This window comes from Rhincodon typus, chromosome 23, assembly GCF_021869965.1.
Source record: "Rhincodon typus isolate 14 chromosome 23, sRhiTyp1.1, whole genome shotgun sequence".
NCBI lineage: Eukaryota > Metazoa > Chordata > Chondrichthyes > Orectolobiformes > Rhincodontidae > Rhincodon > Rhincodon typus.
In genome coordinates this window covers 11019812-11038598 of record NC_063354.1, presented here as the reverse complement: position 1 = coordinate 11038598, position 18787 = coordinate 11019812, and the positions used below count along the sequence as shown (strand labels likewise).

At 40.2% G+C, this 18787-nt stretch overlaps 2 protein-coding genes across 3 annotated transcripts in view; one reads left to right on the top strand and one right to left on the bottom strand.

Moving 5' to 3' along the window:
- LOC109928243 (dynein axonemal heavy chain 17-like) overlaps positions 1 to 15597 on the top strand; it is a 334316-nt gene extending 318719 nt beyond the window's left edge. Inside the window, exons 61-64 of the mRNA XM_048610756.1 lie at positions 6118 to 6300; positions 9166 to 9309; positions 14647 to 14872; positions 15238 to 15597. Of these exons, the coding sequence (XP_048466713.1) occupies positions 6118 to 6300; positions 9166 to 9309; positions 14647 to 14872; positions 15238 to 15485 (801 nt within the window). The 3' untranslated portion in view covers positions 15486 to 15597. The remainder of the gene's footprint in view (positions 1 to 6117; positions 6301 to 9165; positions 9310 to 14646; positions 14873 to 15237) is intronic.
- LOC109928546 (CDP-diacylglycerol--glycerol-3-phosphate 3-phosphatidyltransferase, mitochondrial) overlaps positions 14927 to 18787 on the bottom strand; it is a 67548-nt gene continuing 63687 nt past the window's right edge. For both annotated transcript variants that reach the window (XM_048610758.1, XM_048610757.1), the window contains exon 10: positions 14927 to 15419. The gene's annotated coding sequence lies outside the window, so the exon portion shown is untranslated. The remainder of the gene's footprint in view (positions 15420 to 18787) is intronic.

The following is an 18787-nucleotide window of genomic DNA, read 5'->3' as shown; positions in this document are numbered from 1 at the left end:
CCTTAAAATGTCTTTTAAAAGTTGTAATTGTAGTGTTTCCACCTCTACCATTTCCTTTGGCAGTTCATTCCATATACACACCATCCTCTATGTGAAAAGGTTGCCCCTCAGGTTCCTCTTTCCCCTCTTGCCTTAAACCTATACCCTCTAGGTTTGGACTCCCCAACTTTGGGGAAAAGACCTTGGCTATTCACCTTATCTATGGCCCTCATGATTTTATAAACCTCTCTAAGGTCACCCCTCAGCCACCTATGTTCCAGGGAAAATAGTCCCAGCCTATCCAGCTTCTCCCTATAACTCAAATCCTCTAGTCCCCACAACATCCTTGGAAATATTTTCTGTACACTTTGAAGTTTAACAACATACTTCCTATAACAGGGCAACCAGAATTGTACATAATATTTTAAAAGTGGCCTCACCAATATCTCATACGGCTGCTGAGCTCAATACATTTATTAAATCGTAGAAACATGGAAAATAGGAGTCTGCTTCACCACTCATTATTAATCATGATCATCCAACTCCATAGCCTGTTCTCACCTTTCCCCCATTTCCTTTGATGTTCTTAGCCCCAAGTACTATATCCAAATCCTCCTTAAAATCATAAATTGTTTTGGCCTTAGCTGCTTTCTGTAGTAGTGAATTCCACGGTCTCACCCCTGTCTAGATAAAGAAATTTCTGGTGATCTAACTGAAATCGTTAAATGATTCATGAAACCGCTTTCTCTCATGGTGTAATCAAGAACAGGAAGGCACCATTTTAAAATTAGACCGAAGCTGCTCAGGAGTGTAATCAGTTAACCCACTCTTCACACAAAGTGTAGAGATAACCTAGAATAAAGGCAAGGATGGTGATTGAATTAAAATTTTCATAATAGAGATTATGTCCGAGACATGAATTAATATGGAACTAAGGTGGGTAAATAATGCTGATATACATCGGCTGCCATTTGAATGAATGACTGAAAAAGCTCATGAGGTGAAGACTATTGTTCCTATAGCAGAACATGGCAATTTTCATTGGTTTCTTTGCTCTAGCTTCCTGAGCAATATCCTCCTTCAACTTGCTTCTCACCATCTACCTTCTGACAGCTATGGATAGGCAGTAAATACTGTCCTATCAGTGAAGCCCACATTATATGAAAGAAAAGGCCAATGACTTTCACCTGTTTATAAGTGGGGAGGCAGGACTTTAAACCCAGAGATCCAGATAATGTTCTGGGGACCCAGATTCGAATCCCACCATGGCACATGGTGGAATTTAAATTCAATAAATGTCTGGATAAAAGAGTCTAAGGGAGACAGAGAAGAGAAAAACATAAGAACATAAGAACTAGGAGCAGGAGTAGGCCATCCGGCCCCTCGAGCTTGCCCCGCCATTTAATAAGATCATGGCTGATCTTTTTGAGACTCAGCTCCACTTACCCGCCCACTCACCATAACCCCCAATTCCTTTACTGTTCAAAAATTTATCTAGCCTTGCCTTAAAAACATTCAGCGAGGTAGCTTCAACCGTTTCACTGGGCAGGGAATTCCACAGATTCACAACCCTTTGGGTGAAGAAGTTCCTCCTGACCTCAGTCCTACATCTGCTTCCCTTTATTTTGAGGCAATGCCCTCTAGTCCTAGTTTCACCTGCTAGCGGAAACAACCTCCCTGCCTCCACTTTATCTATTCCCTTCATAATCTTATATGTTTCTATAAGATCTCCCCTCATTCTTCTGAATTCCAATGAGTATAATCTCAGTCGACTCAGTCTCTCCTCATAATCCAACCCTCTCAACTCTGGAATCAACCGAGTGAATCTCCTCTGCACCCCCTCCAGTGCTAGTATATCTCTTCTCAAGTAAGGAGACCAAAACTGCACACAGTACTCCAGGTGTGGCCTCACCAGGACCCTATACAGCTGCAGCATAGCCTCCCTGTTTTTAAACTCCATCCCTCTAGTAATGGCAGACAAAATTCCATTTGCCTTTTTAATCACCTGCTGCACCCGCAATCCTACTTTTAGCGATTCATGCACAAGGACACCCAAGTCCCTCTGCACAGCAGCGGGCTGCAATTTTTTACCATTTAGAACATAGTCCATTTTGCTATTATTCCTACCAAAATGGATGACCTCACACTTATCAACATTGTACTCCATCTGCCAGACCTTTGCCCACTCACTTAGACTAAAACAAAACAAAAATAGAAACAAAGGACAGGAAAGTAAGAAGTAAAAGTGGAAGGCAGACAGATCATAGGTGAAAATCAAATGGGGCCATTGTGCAAAATAAAGCTCGGATGATTAAAAAGACAAATCTAAAGGCATTGTGTCTTAATACATGGAACATTCGCAACAAGATTGATTTATTCACAGTGCAAATAGATATACACAATTATGATACAGTTGCAATTGCAGAGACGTGGCTACAATGCAACCAACGTACAGGGTTATTCAATATTTGGGAAGAGCAGGCAAATAGGAAAAGGAGGTGGGGTAGCATGATTAGTAAAGAGTAATCAATGTAAATGTGTGGAAGGATATTGCCTCAGAAAACCATGATGAGGAATGACAGTGGAGATGAGAAATACCAAAGGGCAGAAAATGCTGGTGGGAGTTATCTAGAGGCCCCCAAACATTAGTGGAGATGTAATGGAAGGCATTAAACAAGAGATTAGAGATGCATGCAGTAAGGGTGCAATTGTAACCATTGTTGACTTTAACCTACATACAGAATAGACAACAAATTTCCTAGAGTGCACCTGTGACTTTTTTTTTTCAGACCAGTATGTTGAGGTACCAACTAAAGAACAGGCTATCCTATACTGAATATTGTGCAGTGAAAGAAAGGATTAAATCACAGTCTTTTTGGTGGGATCTGTTGGGGAAGAGCCACCATAAAGTGACAGAATTTTACATTATGATCGAGAGCAAAGATGTCAAATCCAAAACTAGAGTCCTAATCTGAATAATGGGATATGAGGCTATGAGGTGCGACTCAGTAATGGGAATCCTTAGTAAAAGAAAATCAAAGAATTGTGGATGCTGGAAATCTGAAAAAACAGAAATTGCTGGAGAAACTCAGTAGGTCTGGCAGCATCTGTGGAGAGAAAACAGAGTCAATATTTCAGGTCCAGCAACCCTCCTTCAGATTCTTGATCAAGAGAGGAGAAAATAGATACAGGAGTAAACTTGCAGGGAACATAGAATCTTTTACAGTTAGTTTTTATGAATATGTGAACAGAAAAAGATGAGTGAAGAAAAATGTAGGTTCTTTGCAGTCAGAAGCTGGGGTAATTATAATAGGGAACAAAGAATGGCAGAAGAACTGAACACATACATTGGTTCTGACTTCACAAAAAAGACATAAATATTTCCCAAAAAGCTTGGCAAACCAGGAGTCCAATGAGATAGGGGAATGGAAGAAAATCAGCATTAGTTAAAAAAAATGTTGCTACAGAAATAGAGTTAAAGACTGAAAATCCTCAGACCTGAAAATCTGCACCCCAGAGTACTAAAGGGAATGACCCTGGAAATTTTTGAATGCATTGGTGGTCATCTTCCAAAATTCTAGACTGTGGAACAACCTACCTTTAGTTGGAAGTTGTTAAATGTAACAAGACTATTTTGAAAAGGAGGAGGATAAAACACAGAGAATTACAGACCAGTTAGCCAAATATCAGTAGTGAAAAATGCTATCATCTATTATAAAAGTCATGATAACAGAATACACAGAAAGCATTTTCTGGATTAGACAAAGTCAGCATGGATTTATGAAAAGAAAAACATGCTTTAGCCACATTCTGGAGTTTTTTTGTAGTTGTAACTAATGGAACATATAATGGAGAACCAGTGAATGTGGTATATTTGAATTTCAAGAGGGCTTTTGATTAGGTCCCACAAAGCAGGCTAGTGATTGATTGTTTGATTTATTGTCACGTGTACTGAAATACAATGAAAAGCTTTGTTTACAAGCAGTACAGGCAGATCATAGTAAGCAAGGATACACAGATCAAATTTACTTAGACAGAGACACACAGGTTACATTGCACAGGGCGTGCGTTAGGCGAGAACAACATTAGCGAGATCAGCATTATTTGAGGTTAGGGAGTCCATTTATCTGTCTAATAACAGCCAGGTAGAAGCTGTTCCTGAATCTGATGGTACATGTGTTCTGGCTTCTGTATCTTCTGCCTGATGGAAGAAGTTGCAGGAGACCGTTACCAGGTGCAATGGGTCTTTGATGATTTTGGCAGCCTTTCCACAGCAGCAAGCCATGTAAATGGAGTCCATGGATGGAAAGTTGGCTTCCATGATGGTTTGGGCTGTGCATATCACTTTCTGTAATTTCTTGCGGTTGTGGGCAGAGCAGTTGCCATAGCGGGCCATTATACACCCAGACAATATGCTTTCAATGGTGCAGCTGTAGAAGTTGGTGAGGGTCTTCATGGATGTGCCAAATTTCCTGAGCTGTCTGAGGAAGAAGAGGCATTTTTGTGCGTTCTTGACCACCACATCAACATGGGAAGTCCAGGACAGGTTGTCAGTTATCGTCACTCCTAGGAATTTGATGCTCTTCACCCTCTCAACCTCAGTTCTGTTGATGTAGAGGGGGCATGTTCTCCTCCTTTCTTTCTGAAGTCACTTATCAGTTCTTTAGTTTTGCCGACATCGAGAGAGAGGTTGTTCTCATTGCACCACATCACCAAACCTTCTATCTCCCTTCTGTATTTTGACTTGTTGTTGTTCGATATCCGTCCCACTACGGTGACATCATCAATGAACTTGTAGATGGTGTTCATTTGAAATTTGGCAACATAGTTGTGGGTGTACAGATAGTACAATAGGGGGCTGAGGACGCATCCTTGGGAGTCTCCAGTGTTACTGTGTTATTGTGGAGGAGTTGCAGTCAGCTATCTTCACCGATTGCTGCCTATAGGTAGTGGGTAGAATTAAAGCAAATGAAATGGGGATAATATACTAGCATGAATTGAGGATTGGTTGACGTCTAGAAAAAAGTGAGAATAAATGGATCTTTTTCCAGGTGGCTAGTCATGTACTGCAGGGATTACTACTTGGGCCAAAACTACTCACAATATATATAAATTACTTGGATGAGGGACCAAATGCAATATATCCAGCTTTGCTGATGACATAAAATCAGGTGGGACTGAGAATCGTGAGAGGTTGCAAAGAGGCTTTATAATGATCTAGTCAAATTGAGTGTGTGGGCAAACACATGGTAGATGCAGTATAACATGAATGAATGTGAAGTTATATACTTTGGTGTGAAAAACAGTATTATTTAAATGATGATACATTGGGAAATGTGGATGTACAAAGGGAACTGAATGTCCTTGTATACCAATCAATGAAAACAAACATGTGCAACAAGCAATTAGGAAGGCAAATAGTGTCTTCACCTTCATTACAAGAGGATGAGAGTTCAGAAGTAAGCATGTTTTATTGCAGTTATATAGAGCTTTAGTGAGACCAAACTGGAGTATCGTGAAGAGTTTGGACTCCCTACCTACAGAGGATATACTTGCCATAGAGGAAGTGCAACAAAGGCTCATGGGACTGATCTCAGGATCTGTGTTCACTGGAGTTTAGAAGAATGAGATGGGGTTTGATTGAAATACATAAAATTCTTCCAGAACTGGACAGACTAGATACAGGGATGTTTACCCTGGGGTTAAGGAGTCTAGAACCAGGAGTCACTGTCTTAGGGATATGGAATAGGCCATTTAGGACTGAGATGAGGAAACATTCCTTAATGCAGAGAAGGAGATTTGTATAGTTTCATACATTATAGGCATCAAATTACGTTTGGATAGAGGCAAAGTGGAAATATGTTGAGATAGTAGATCAGCATGATCATATTGAATGGTGGAACACGCTCAAAAGGCCAAATGGCTTACTCTTCCTAGCTTCTGTGTTTTTCATTTAGCTTCCATTTCTGTCAGCTGATATGCTTTGAAATGTGTGTGCAATGTGTAAATACAATTTGATTTTACTAAGAGAAATTCAGTGTGAGCTCGAAACCATATAACATAACTGACGATATTATTTTCCTTTAATATTGTAAAATCTTAGCGATAAATGGAACTTAATAATATTTTGATATTCAGGTTAAGTCAGTCTTGGATGAAATCCTGGAAAAACTGCCAGAGAGTTTTAATATGCATGAGATCATGGGTAAAGTTGAAGAAAGGACACCTTATGTAGTGGTGGCTTTCCAGGAATGTGAAAGAACAAACATATTGACTGCAGAGATAAAACGGTCGTTGAAGGAGCTAAATCTGGGATTAAAGGTTTGGACATATTTTAAAATATTTGACTTCACTCTCTTGCTTTTTGCTCATGATATTGGGGAGGGAGCTGGTACTTTGAATTTTAATATCATTACCATAATAAAAATATCCAATGGGTAAACTGTTTTTAAACCACGTGAACGCCGCACTGAACTTTCCAAAGGCAAGCTTGTACCTGCCTGTTTCCAGACTCCATTCATCCCAGCTGTTTTTGACCAGGGTGTGCGTGTATATAGTTATAGCTGTTGTTTTGTAAGTTTGAAATCTAGATCATTGAGGATCAGGTGTACAATCAGAAATGGTCATCGGAACCTTGTGGAAGTCCTGATGTGTTGACCTATCTGCAACGTTTCAATGTCCATTGGTCAATTCCCCTGCCACTTCAAGTTCCTCCACAATATCTCCAACTGACTTACAGCCGAAGACTTTGGACATTTCAGATGTACTGAATAGTTATCCAGGAAATATTAGACGTAAAACAACTCCGTAAAACACCGGGAGGTCAGCTCTGGAATTAGCCAAATCACTCAATGTAATCTCGAAACTACAACTGCCCTGACCCCTGCGCACTCCCTCCTCCCTTGCCGCCACCTTACACATCTACTACCTCACCTACCACTTATTGGCCTACCTGCAATCCTACATATGCCACCGCATATACCTACCACCTCAATCACCTGCCATTCTAGCTTCCTGCTCCCTCACCCAATTTGAATTCACTAGTATTCAAACTGGGCATCCAAACTTATCATAAGACAGCTACTGCCATTAATAGGGGCCATTTGTAGTCTCTTTTCACCTCCACACGCTGCTTCCGCCCACCCCCCTCTACCCCATTGCAAAGGATTCTACACTTGTATTTTTAGTAAAAGTGCTTTTGAAAGACCCAGCAAGAAATGAGGAATAACATTAAATCATGGGAAAGTTTCAGCTACGTGTGGATCAGCACAAAGGCCACTAATCTAGCTTTAGACTCCAGTTTGCCAAAGTGATGGTAGTTCGTGAGCGTCCAAGCTAAGAGAACTTGTCTGGAAGTCCTAACTTTTATGTTTCATGTTTAAACTGAGAAAGTTTAGGCCATTAGAATTGTGAAAGGTTCATGCCAGCGCACCCAGAAAATAATTGTGAAACTAGCTCCACAGCCCAAGGAAAAGAAACTTGGGAGATTCAGTTAAGTAAAAATTTAAAGAGTTGAAGTTTGAGTGATAGATCTTTGGAACTGATTATCTGTGAGAAAAGAGTGTTGGGAAACAGGTTGAAACTTTGATTTGCTGTTGATGTTAAGACCTTTCTAACTGACATGTATAGATACAGCTTTGTTTTCTTTTGTGCACCATACTTTTGATTTGTTGATAAAGAACGTCTGCAACTACATGTGAATATGGTCCGTGACCAAGCAATCTTAGCACCATCCAGATTATGTAAATGGAGCCAAAAAGATGTTTTGCTTACCACACAAATGAATAATGTGATCTGAGTTCAGAATCAGTGTGACACCAAATATATATGTTGTAATCCCAACAATTGATAGACCATTTTTTTTTAAAAGAAGTCATGGAACTAGCCAATTGCTGCTGCATCCCCATAGCAATGCCCTGACGAATCAGAATCTACCAGCCTGGTCTGAGAATTAACATTGATAGTGTTCTTACTCCGTCACCATCCAATCAACACCCTCTTCTCATATTGTAAAAAATGGTGTCTCTTTTTCAAGTTAGTTTCTTATATCTTAGTTCTGATGAGTGTAAAATTCATATTTGTTTTGTTTTAGCCATGTTTAGGTTCTGTATTACTGAGCATTAATTTAAGTTGATGCCCAGCCTTTTTAAATCATGCAAGACAGGGAGTTCCTTCATGGGACTGTGAACGGGTGTTTAGGACTTGACCTTCATTGCATCTATGGGACCAAAACTGACAGAATATGTAAAAATCAAAAGAATTGTGGGTGCTGTAAATCAGAAACTAAAATAGAGGTTGCTGGAAAAGCTCAGCACGTCTGGCAGCATCTGTGGACAGAAATCAGAGTTAACATTTCAGGTCAAGTGACCCTTCCTCAGAATTGTGTCAAGTCAGCCTGAGATGCTGTTTTGATATCACCATTTGCTCGGTGTTAAATCTTTCTGCACATGTGCCGCCCATCTGCACTAGCATCCTTAACAGCTTGGGGCAACACGAAGGTTGAGCCAGAAGCTGTGCAATTGCAATTTTCAGCAGCACTGACTTCCACAGGTTTACCCCTTATTTTTGTAATGTGTTGGTAAAATAAGAACTTAGACCTTGAAACTGGTTGAGTAACTCAATAGGTAAGGTGGTCAATGTAGCAGCTGATGAATTCCCATCAGTTCATTTAGAGATGATGATTTTGCAAGAGTCATACAGCTGTAAGCATGGAAAGAAACCCATCGGTCCAACTTGTCCGTGCCGACTAGAAATCCTAAATTAATTTAGTCCCATTTGCCAGCATTTCGCCCATATCATTCTAAACCCCTCCTATTCGTATACCCATCCAAATACCTTTTAAATGTTGTAATTGTACCAGCCTCCTCACTTCCTCTGGCAGCTCATTCCATACACGCACCACCCTTTGCATGAAAAATTGCCCCTTAGGTCCCTTTTATATCATTCCCCTCTCACCATGTCCTGTAGTTTTGGACTCCCCTGCCCTGGGGGCAGGACCTTGGTTATTCACCCTATCCATGCCCCTCGTGATTTTATAAACCTCTATAAGGTTACCCCTCAGCCCAATGCATCTTAGGTCACATATTGGAGATTCACTCCATCAAGTTTGTACTCTTTTCTAAAGTAAAACAAAATCTTTGAATTCAGGATTTTAGTAACAAATTTTATACCTGTGCTGATTTTCAGGGAGAACTAACCATCACAGCCGACATGGAAGAGATTTCAAATGCCTTATTTTTTGACATAGTTCCAGCAACATGGGCAGCCCTAGCTTATCCATCACTTTTCAGCTTAGGTGCTTGGTTTAGTGATCTTCTCCTTCGTATCAGGGTGAGCCACAGTAGCTTAACTGCATTTTTAGTTCATAATTCTTCCTTTGTACTTTGACTATCACAACTATGTACAATGCGTTACAGTTCTTAAAGTTAATTCTCTGGCATTGCTGTCATTAGATCCTATATCAATGTTTGGGTTTTAAAAATACCATCTTCAGTCATTTCCAAAATGACTTTTGATTTTATAAGTGCTTTATATTAAGTTAAATAAACGGACATCTACCATCATAGGGTCATCTGTATATCTGATGAATTATATAATTGTTTCAAGGCTTCCGGGGTTGGGAGTGAACTTGAATTTCCTCTAGGTTGTAGAGCACAAAAATAACATACTCCTGAACAGTCAAGAAATTTATCTCCCACAATACCACTAAGAGACAACAGGATCAGTGTTCTCTACAAACTGTACACATCTGTACAGCTACCTGAAAACTACCACGGAAGCTACTTAAGATGTGTTTGGAGCTGGAGGAACACAGCAAGCCAGGCAGCATCAGAGAAGCAGGAAAGTTGACGTTTCAGGTCGGGACCCTTCTTCAGAAATGGGGAGCGGGAAGGGAGCTCAGAAATAAATAGAGAGGAGGGGTGGGGCTGGGGAATGTAGGTGGGATGGTGATAGGTGAGTGCAGATAGGAAGTGGTGGCGACTGGTCAATGATGTGGGAGGAGCAGATAGATGGGAGAGAAGATGGGCAGGTTGTGTCAGGTCAAGGAGGCGGGGATGAGAGGGAGGGTTAGGCCGGGGGTGGGGAGATTTGAAACTGGTAAAATCCAGCTGTAGGCTCCCAAGGCAGAATATGGTCATCCCATATGACTCCAGCATCGGCAGTTCTTAAGATAACCCGCTTGTACGAGCAAGGAAAATTTTAAATGAATGGCAGATTTTAGTTGCACATAACTGGGGACGTTGGGCAGGTGTCATTTTTCAGATAAATCATTAATCAAGAATCTTGATTGCCTGCTTAATTGGATATAAGAATTTCCATGGTATTATTCAGAGAAGCCTGAAATTCTGGTCAATATTCCTCAAATGATTATATCAAAAACTAATTAAATGGTCATTGTTTACCAATTGAATTCTTACTGCAAACTGGCTATGTTTGTTTCCAGAGTAACAGTGATACACGTCAAATGTTGGATTTAAACTAATGTGGCACAGGGATGGGAACTAGGGTTAGGGCAGTAGATGCAGAAATAGAGGGAGAGGTAGAAAACAAAGCAAACATGACTAAGGGCAGGGAAATGCTGCTGAAGAGAGCAGGGAGGAGGTCTGAAATGCAATGTGAAGTATAACAGGTGAGGTAGATGAACTTAGAGCTTTGGTTAGTACTTGGAACTATGACATTATTGCTATTATGGAGACTTGGCTGAAAGAGGGACAGGACTGGTAGGTATATGTCCCAGCATGCAGAAGTTTCAGGTGTGATAGAAGGGGATGTAAAAGGGGTGGGCAAGTTGTATTACTGGTAAAGGAGTATCTCACAACTGTACTGAGGGAGGATACATCACAGGAATCTTGCAGCGAGGCAATATGGAAAGAACTCAGGAATAAGAAAGGTGACATCACAATGCTGGGGGTATACTACAGGTCTCCCAAAAGCCAGCGGGAGATAAAGGACAGAATATGTGCAGATTTTGGAAGATGTAAAAGCAGCAGGGTTGTTATGGTGGGTGATTTTAACTTCATCTATATTGACTGGGGCTCACTTTGTGCTAGGGGCTTGGATGGGGCAGAATTTGTAAGGACCTTTCAGGAGGGTTTCTTGACACAGTATGTAAACAATCCAACCAGGACAGGGGTTATACTGGACCTGGTTTTGGGAAATGAATACAGCCAGGTGAGTGAAGTTTCAGTGGGGGAGCATTTTGAGAGTTTAAGATCCTCTTGGATAGGGATAACAGTAGTCCTTGGGTGAAGCTGTTAAACTGGGGGAAGGTGAACTACAACAATATTAGGCAGGAACTGGAGAATGTTGTTTGGAGGCAGCTGTGAGGGTAAGTCCACATCAGATGTGGGAGTGTTTCAAACAGCAATTGTTAAACATTCAGTAGCAGCACATTCCTGCGAGAATGAGGGATAGGTATGGCAAGTTATGTGAACCTTGGATGACCAGGAATGTTATGACCTTCGTCAAAAAGAAAAAGGAAGCATATATAAGGTCTAGGAGGATGGGCACCGTCGAAGCCCTTGAAATATATAAGGAAAGTAGGAAAGAACTTAAACAAGGAACTAGAAGGGTTAAAAGGGCTCATGAAAAGTTGTTCGCAAATCCGAGGCTTTTTATACATATATAAAAAGCAAGAAGGTAGCCAGGGAAAGGACTGGCTCACTCAAGAACAAAGGAGGGAATGTGTGTGTGGAGCCAGAAGAGGTAGGTGAGGCCCTAAACAAATACTTGGTGTTAGTATTCACCAAAGAGAAGGCATTAGTGGAAGATGATCTCAGGGAAGGGCGTATCAAAAATGATAGATACGTCCTCGGATCCTGATGGCATTTATCCCAGAATATTGAGGGAGGCAAGGGAACAAATTGCTGGAGCATTGACAGACATCTTTATATCCTCTTTGGCCACAGGTGAGGTCCCACAGGATTGGAGAATAGCCAATGTTGTCCCATTGTTTATGTAGGGGAGCAGGGTTAATCCAGGAAATTACAGGTCTGTGAGCCTCACGTCTGTGGTAGGGAAATTATTGAAAAAGATTCTCAGGGACAAGATCTATACACATTTAGGAGTGAATGGACTTACTAGTGATAGGCAGCATGGTTTTGTGCAGGCGTAGTCATGCCTCACTAACTTGATCAAGTTTTTTGAGGGGGTAATGAAGATTGATCAGTGAAAAATGGTTGATGTTAAAGCCTTTGACAAGGCCCCTCATGGCAGACTGGTACAAAAGCTTAAGTCACATGGTATCAGGGGTGAGCTGGTAAGACGTATACATAACTGGCTTAGTCATAGGAAACAGAGGGTGGCAGCGGAAGGATGCTTTTTGGAATGGAGAGTTGTGATTAGTGGTGTTCCATATGGATCAGTGCTGGGACCTCTGCTGCTCATGGTCTATATAAATGATTTGGAGGAAAACGTAGCTAGTCTAATTAGTAAGTTTGAGGACAATACAAAGATTTGTGGAGTTGTGGAAAGTAACAAGGAATGTCAGACGATACAGCAAGATATAGATCAGTTGGAGGCATGGGCAGATAAATGGTGGATGGAGTTTAATCTGGACAGATGTGCGATAATGCATTTTGGAAGGTAGAAATTATGCAGTGAATGGCACAACCCTTAGGAATATTGATATGCAGAGAGATCTGGGTGTGTAAGTCCACAGATCACTGAAGGTGGCAGTTAAGATAGTTTAAAAAAAGGCCTATGACATTTTTGCCTTCATTGGAAAGGGCATTGAGTATAAGGATAGACAACTTATGCTGCAGCTTTATAGAACTTTAGTTAGACCACAACTTGGAATATTGCATACAGTTCTGGTTACCAAACTAGATGTGGATGCTATGGACAGGGTACAGAAAAGATTTACCAGGATGTTACCTGGCATGGGGGCTCTTAGCTATGAAGAAACGTTGGATAGATTGGGTATGTTATCAGTGGAATGCAGGAGGTTTAGGGGCGATCTGGTAGAAGTTTAAGATTGTGAATGGCATGGATAGGGTGGAAAAAATGAGGCTTTTTCCCAGGGTGGAGGGGGTCAATTACTACCGGACACAAGTTCAGGGTGCAAGGAGAGAAGTTTAAGAGAAGTGAGAGGCAAGTTTTCCACACAAAGGGTGGTGAATGCCTGGAAAGCACTCCCAGAGGCGGTGGAAGCAGACACAATAGCAGCATTCGTAAAACACCTGGACAAATACATGAATAGAAAGGGAATAGAGTGATCCAGATTCTGTAAGTGAAAATAGTTTAGTATAGAAGGGCAAAATATGTCGGCGCAGGCTTGGAGGGCCGAAGGGCCAGTTCCTATATTGTTTTGTTCTTTGTTCTGAAATTCCTAGACAGGCAATAACTCCTTTAAAAAAAACCTAAAATTTCATTTACCTGAGCAAGGGGGAGTAAAAATAAAAACCAACAACCATATGACAAAGGTAATAATACGCAAAATAGTATTTTCTCATTTGAGTTTGTGGTCCTAAACACAAGTAGAGAAAGAACATGCACGTTTAGGTGGATACAGCCTTTCACATACTCAGGAAATCCCAAAGTGTGTTATGCCATCAGCTACATTCACTGTCATTTGTAAGTGAACATAAACAGTAAAGCTCCACAAACAAACAAATGTGAGCTAAAAGATTCAATAATGTCTTTCTGTGATGCTGGCTGAGAAATAAATGCTCCTTTTTGAATACTGCTACAAAACATTTTGCCAATTGAACAAGCCAACAGACACAGGCTCCTGGCATTACACAAGCCTGAAGGAAGCCACTGTCATTAAAGTTTCCACTTTTAATTCGAATGTGATTAACTTTTTGAAGATATCATCTTCAACAAGGTAAGTCTACATTATTTGCTGGTATCCTACAATTTGCTGAACGCATTAACCTGATTCAGAAATTAAGGGTGCTATCACTGAGTAAAGCTGCAATTTTTACAAATATATGAAAAATGACAGACAAGAAAGAACTTATTTAGTTCTTCCAGTCTGCCCTTACAGTGGAATGTCAAGTGCACCACATTCCATAGCGTTAGGGGAACAACATATAATCTTCCAGGAGAAATGAAAAATGAGACAAAATCCCAAGATCAAAGATTACTTTCAGATTCCCACAAATGTGTCCAGCAGATCACCCTAATGAACATAGCAAGGTATCAAGGTGTACTCTATTTCAAGAAACATATCCACTCTCACTTGAATTAAATCAGCATTATCCATACAAGCCAGCACACATTTCAACAGGTTGATTAAGCTTTGGGAAAATAATAATCTCAATGACCAACCTAGTCTTTCTTTTAAGTAACTTCTGAGAGAGAGATCTGGTCCTGCTTACAAAATTCAATGAAACAGCTCAACTGTACAAGCAAAATCTTGTCCTGGCAACATGTGATAAACCTGCATCACATTACTCCTGAGTAATGCAAAGGCCTTAACCTGGAATTGATCTGGTCAGCCAACTTCACACACGTTACAAAGCCTTGAGATCACCTTCATGTAAACCAACTGTAGCTGGCACATGACTAAGGACTTGTACATTGCTTTATAATAGGTTGTCCTATAAATATATTCTATCACACTTGATGCACATTTTCACAGTTTATTTTGTTGAAGTTATTCAAAAATGTATATGGTGATAAATATTTGACAGCAATTTTCGCATGTCTTTTTATTTTCAGGAACTGGAAGCTTGGAGTGCGGATTTTGCTTTGCCTAGTGCAGTGTGGCTTGGTGGCTTTTTCAATCCACAGTCTTTCCTCACGGCTATAATGCAGTCCATGGCCAGGAAAAATGAATGGCCACTAGACAAAATGTGTCTGGCTGTTGAAGTTACAAAGAAAAACAGAGAAGATATGACAAGTGCTCCCAGAGAAGGCGCCTACATCCATGGGCTGTACATGGAAGGTAAGACATTTGAAAACTAATAATCATCCCATGAATAATAATTTTACAAAAATATTCACTTTAGATGAAAACATTTTATTGTTTAACTAATAGGTCACTATAAAATGTGTAATAGCTGTTCAACTACCACAAAAATGTAACGATAAATAGATTTATAAGAAAATTCTCCAACCAACCTTCAATTTGTTTTATTAGATTTTACCAAATTAACAGAGTTCTGAAGTACAAAGAAATTGATTACAAAGTTTCCTTAAATACATGGACATTTCACGAGATCATTCTTTCTCAGTCTTCATTATTTTTGTTATAAAAACATGATAAAACTTTTAGCAGTTAAATTACAGTAATGTTTGATATGTTGAAAGGTGCGCGTTGGGAAAAGAACAGTGGAATCATTACTGATGCACGACTGAAGGAGCTTACACCAGGAATGCCAGTTGTATTCATCAAAGCCATTCCAGTAGATCGTCAAGAAACAAAAAACATTTACGAATGTCCAGTGTACAAGACCCGCAGCCGAGGTCCTACTTATGTTTGGACTTTCAACCTGAAAACAAAAGAGAAACGAGCCAAATGGATCCTTGCAGGTGTTGCTGTTTTACTACAAGTTTAAATCGTAAAGTATAGACTTAAAAAATCTCATTTATAATGTCATGACGCAGAATTAAAATAACTCAATTGTGTCTGCTGAGAAAGTTTCTGAATAAATGACACATGCATTAAAATTAATAATTTAAGTGATTTAATTCAAAATGAAATAATGCCAAATTAAACAGAAGAGGTTTTTGGAAAGCTTTGAAAAGTTTAGACACTTCGTAATATTTGTTACAGTTTTCTTCCTACTTTTCTTACAATTAGTTAATAAGATAGCCCGAGATCATTTCTTGAAGGATTAAAATACACAGGCTAGGATTAGCTTAAAACACGATTCAACGACTACCACACTTTGTTCCTTCACACGTATGTCACGGTCCACAATTTCCAAACTTAAATAAGTAAACAAAGATTCATAACTGGGCTAGTCACTGTAAAGACCGCATAGTAAAACTTCCATCTATGCCACCTGGGAACTGGAAAGTAGGAGAGAGAAATTCACATGCTTTTAATAGAGGTCCCAAATTTCAGGCCGTTGAGTTAACCCTGAGCTCTGACAAAACAGCGACTTTTTTTCTCTGACTAAAAAATGGTGGTGGTGGTAATTGAAAATAAGCTACCATTGTTAGTTAACCTTGAACAGGAGATGGGTGGACGTGGTATTTAACAGAACTGAAGTTTGCAATGTTAAGCTCTGCCAGGTGGTTGGAAATCAGGGTGAATTCTTGAAGTCAGAAATTCCCATTCACAATGTTCAATTATGATCCAATCCAAAATAAAAATGTTTGGTGATTAGTTGTTAGAAGTCCAAGACGAACCCTTCTCTCGCAAGTGGATGGAAGTAGATTTTCCATTGGGAACTCTGCAGCCTGGACTCAATATTGAGTTCAACAACTTTACCGCTTGAGCACGTTCCCCTTTGCTTTCCCCCATCCCCCCATACCAGGCTTTATCATCACATGGACTGCTATCATGCAGAACCTAGTGTCAGCTACTAGTAGTTCCCATTAGCAACAATTCATTCTCTTAGGCTAACCTCCATCTACCATTTACTCCACCAACCCCCTTCCCATCCTATCTTTTACATAAAAGACAACTTTTTCCCTAGCTACCGTCGGTTCTGAAGAAGATTAACTGATTTTTCTCCACAGATGCTACCAGACCTGCTGAATCTTTTCAGCAATTTCTGTTTTTGTTTCTGATTTCCAGCATCTGCAGTTATACAGCCATACAGCATAGAAACAAACCCTTTGGTTCAACTTGTCCGCACCAAGCCAGATATTAGCCCATATCCCGCTAAACCCTTCCTATACCATCCAAATGCCATTTAAATGCTGTAATTGTACCAATCTCCACCACTTACTCTGGCAGTTCATTCCATACATGCACCACCCCATGCATGAAAATGTTGTCCCTCAGGTGCCTTTTAAATCTTTTCCCTCTCAAACCTGTGCCCTCTAGTTTTCGTTTGGTTTTTTGAGGAAATTGATTTGCACAAATGGTGGGTGAGGCTGGAGAGATGCATATTATTATGACTTGAGAAATTTGGGGACCCGATGTTTTCCACTTTAACCAGCAAAATATGCTTTACATCACACAGCACTTTTGTTCTTTTATATTCCCCATTGGACATCCAACAGGATCAGCTTCTGGTGTTATGACTAACTAGAGTCATAATGGTAGAGTCATGCAACACAGAAACAGAACCTTCGGTCCAACTTGTCCATGCCCATCAGGTATCCAAAACTGAACTAATCTTAGTTGCCTGCGTTTGGCCCATATGCATCTCAACCTTTCCTATTCATGTACCCATTCAATTGCCTCTTAAAAGTTGTAATTGTACCCGCTTCTACCACTTCCTCTGGCAGTTCGCTCCATACACGCACCACCCTCTGGGTGGCTATGTGCTCTAGTTTTGGACTCCCTACCCTGAGAAAATGACCTTGGCTATTCATCTTATCTATGTCCCTCATGATTTTATAAACCTCTATAAAGTCACCCTTTAGCCTACAAAGCTCCAGCAAAAGAAGGTCCCAGCCTATCCTGATACTTAAAATCTATTGAACTAATAAAACAAAAGGAAGCCACTTAATAATTCCACAAGAAGGAAGCAAATATTTTGTTAAGGAATGAAGAAAATAAGCTCCAAACCTGACAGTCTATTATATCTAATGCCAGAAGGCGATTCTCATCCATCACCATCATTTAAATCAGATGATGCACATGCCTGACTTGAAACTAATTAAACATGTTTCAACTTCTGCATTAAGCTCATTTTCCTCTTCTACAGTATTGTCACTGATTTAATTGATTTGCCCAAATTATGAGCAAACTAAAGTTGCCCATAATTACACTTGTACCTTTTTTGCTTGTGTCTCTAATTTCCTGTTTATTGTCTTCTCCAATGCTGCCACTCCAGTTTCCGGATCTATACAAAACCTTTACTATTGTTTTCTGCCCTTTGATGTTTCTAAGCTCTACCCATTGAGATTCTACTTCAATAAAACTCATATCTCTTCTCACAGTTCCCTTAATTTTACACTTTAACCAGCACCACTGTTTCATTTTCGTCTGTCCTTCCTAAAAACAGAATGCCCCTGGACATTCAGTTCCCATCTGTAGCCATATCTTCATAATTCCAACTATACTGTATTTGTTTTTAGCTATGTATGCAATTAATTCACCCACTTTATTACAAATGCTCTGCATATTAAGACACAAGGTTTTAAGTCTTGCCTTTTTAACATTTTTAGTCCTGTTCGCATTATTTTGCACTGTGGCCCCATTTGATTCTTGCCCTTGACTTCTCTGCCTACCATTTTTCTTACTTTCCACTGTCTTTTGTTTTCATCCTTGATTCTCTCTCTTTTGTCTCCCTGTATAAGTTTCCAACCCCCAGCCATTCTAGTTTAAACCCACCCCAACCGTAGTAACAAATACTCCTCCTCAGACATAGTTCTGTGCCTGTCCAGGTACTACCCATACAGTTTGTACCAGTCCCATCTCCCCCAGAACCAGTCCTAATGTCTCAGGAATCTTAAACCCTCCCCTTCGAACCATCTCTCCAGCCCTATGATTATCTGATATATTCTTCTATTTTGACTCTGACTAACACGCAGCACTGGCAGCAATCCTGAGATCACTACCTTTGAGTTTACTTTTTAAACTTTGTTCCCAACTCCCTATATTCTCCTTTTAAGGCCTCATCCTTTTTTAAAATCTATATTGTTGGTACCGATGTGTACCATGACCATTGGCTGTATACCCTCCCCTTCCAGAACATCCTGTAACCGATCCTGGATTCTAGCACACAGGAGGCAA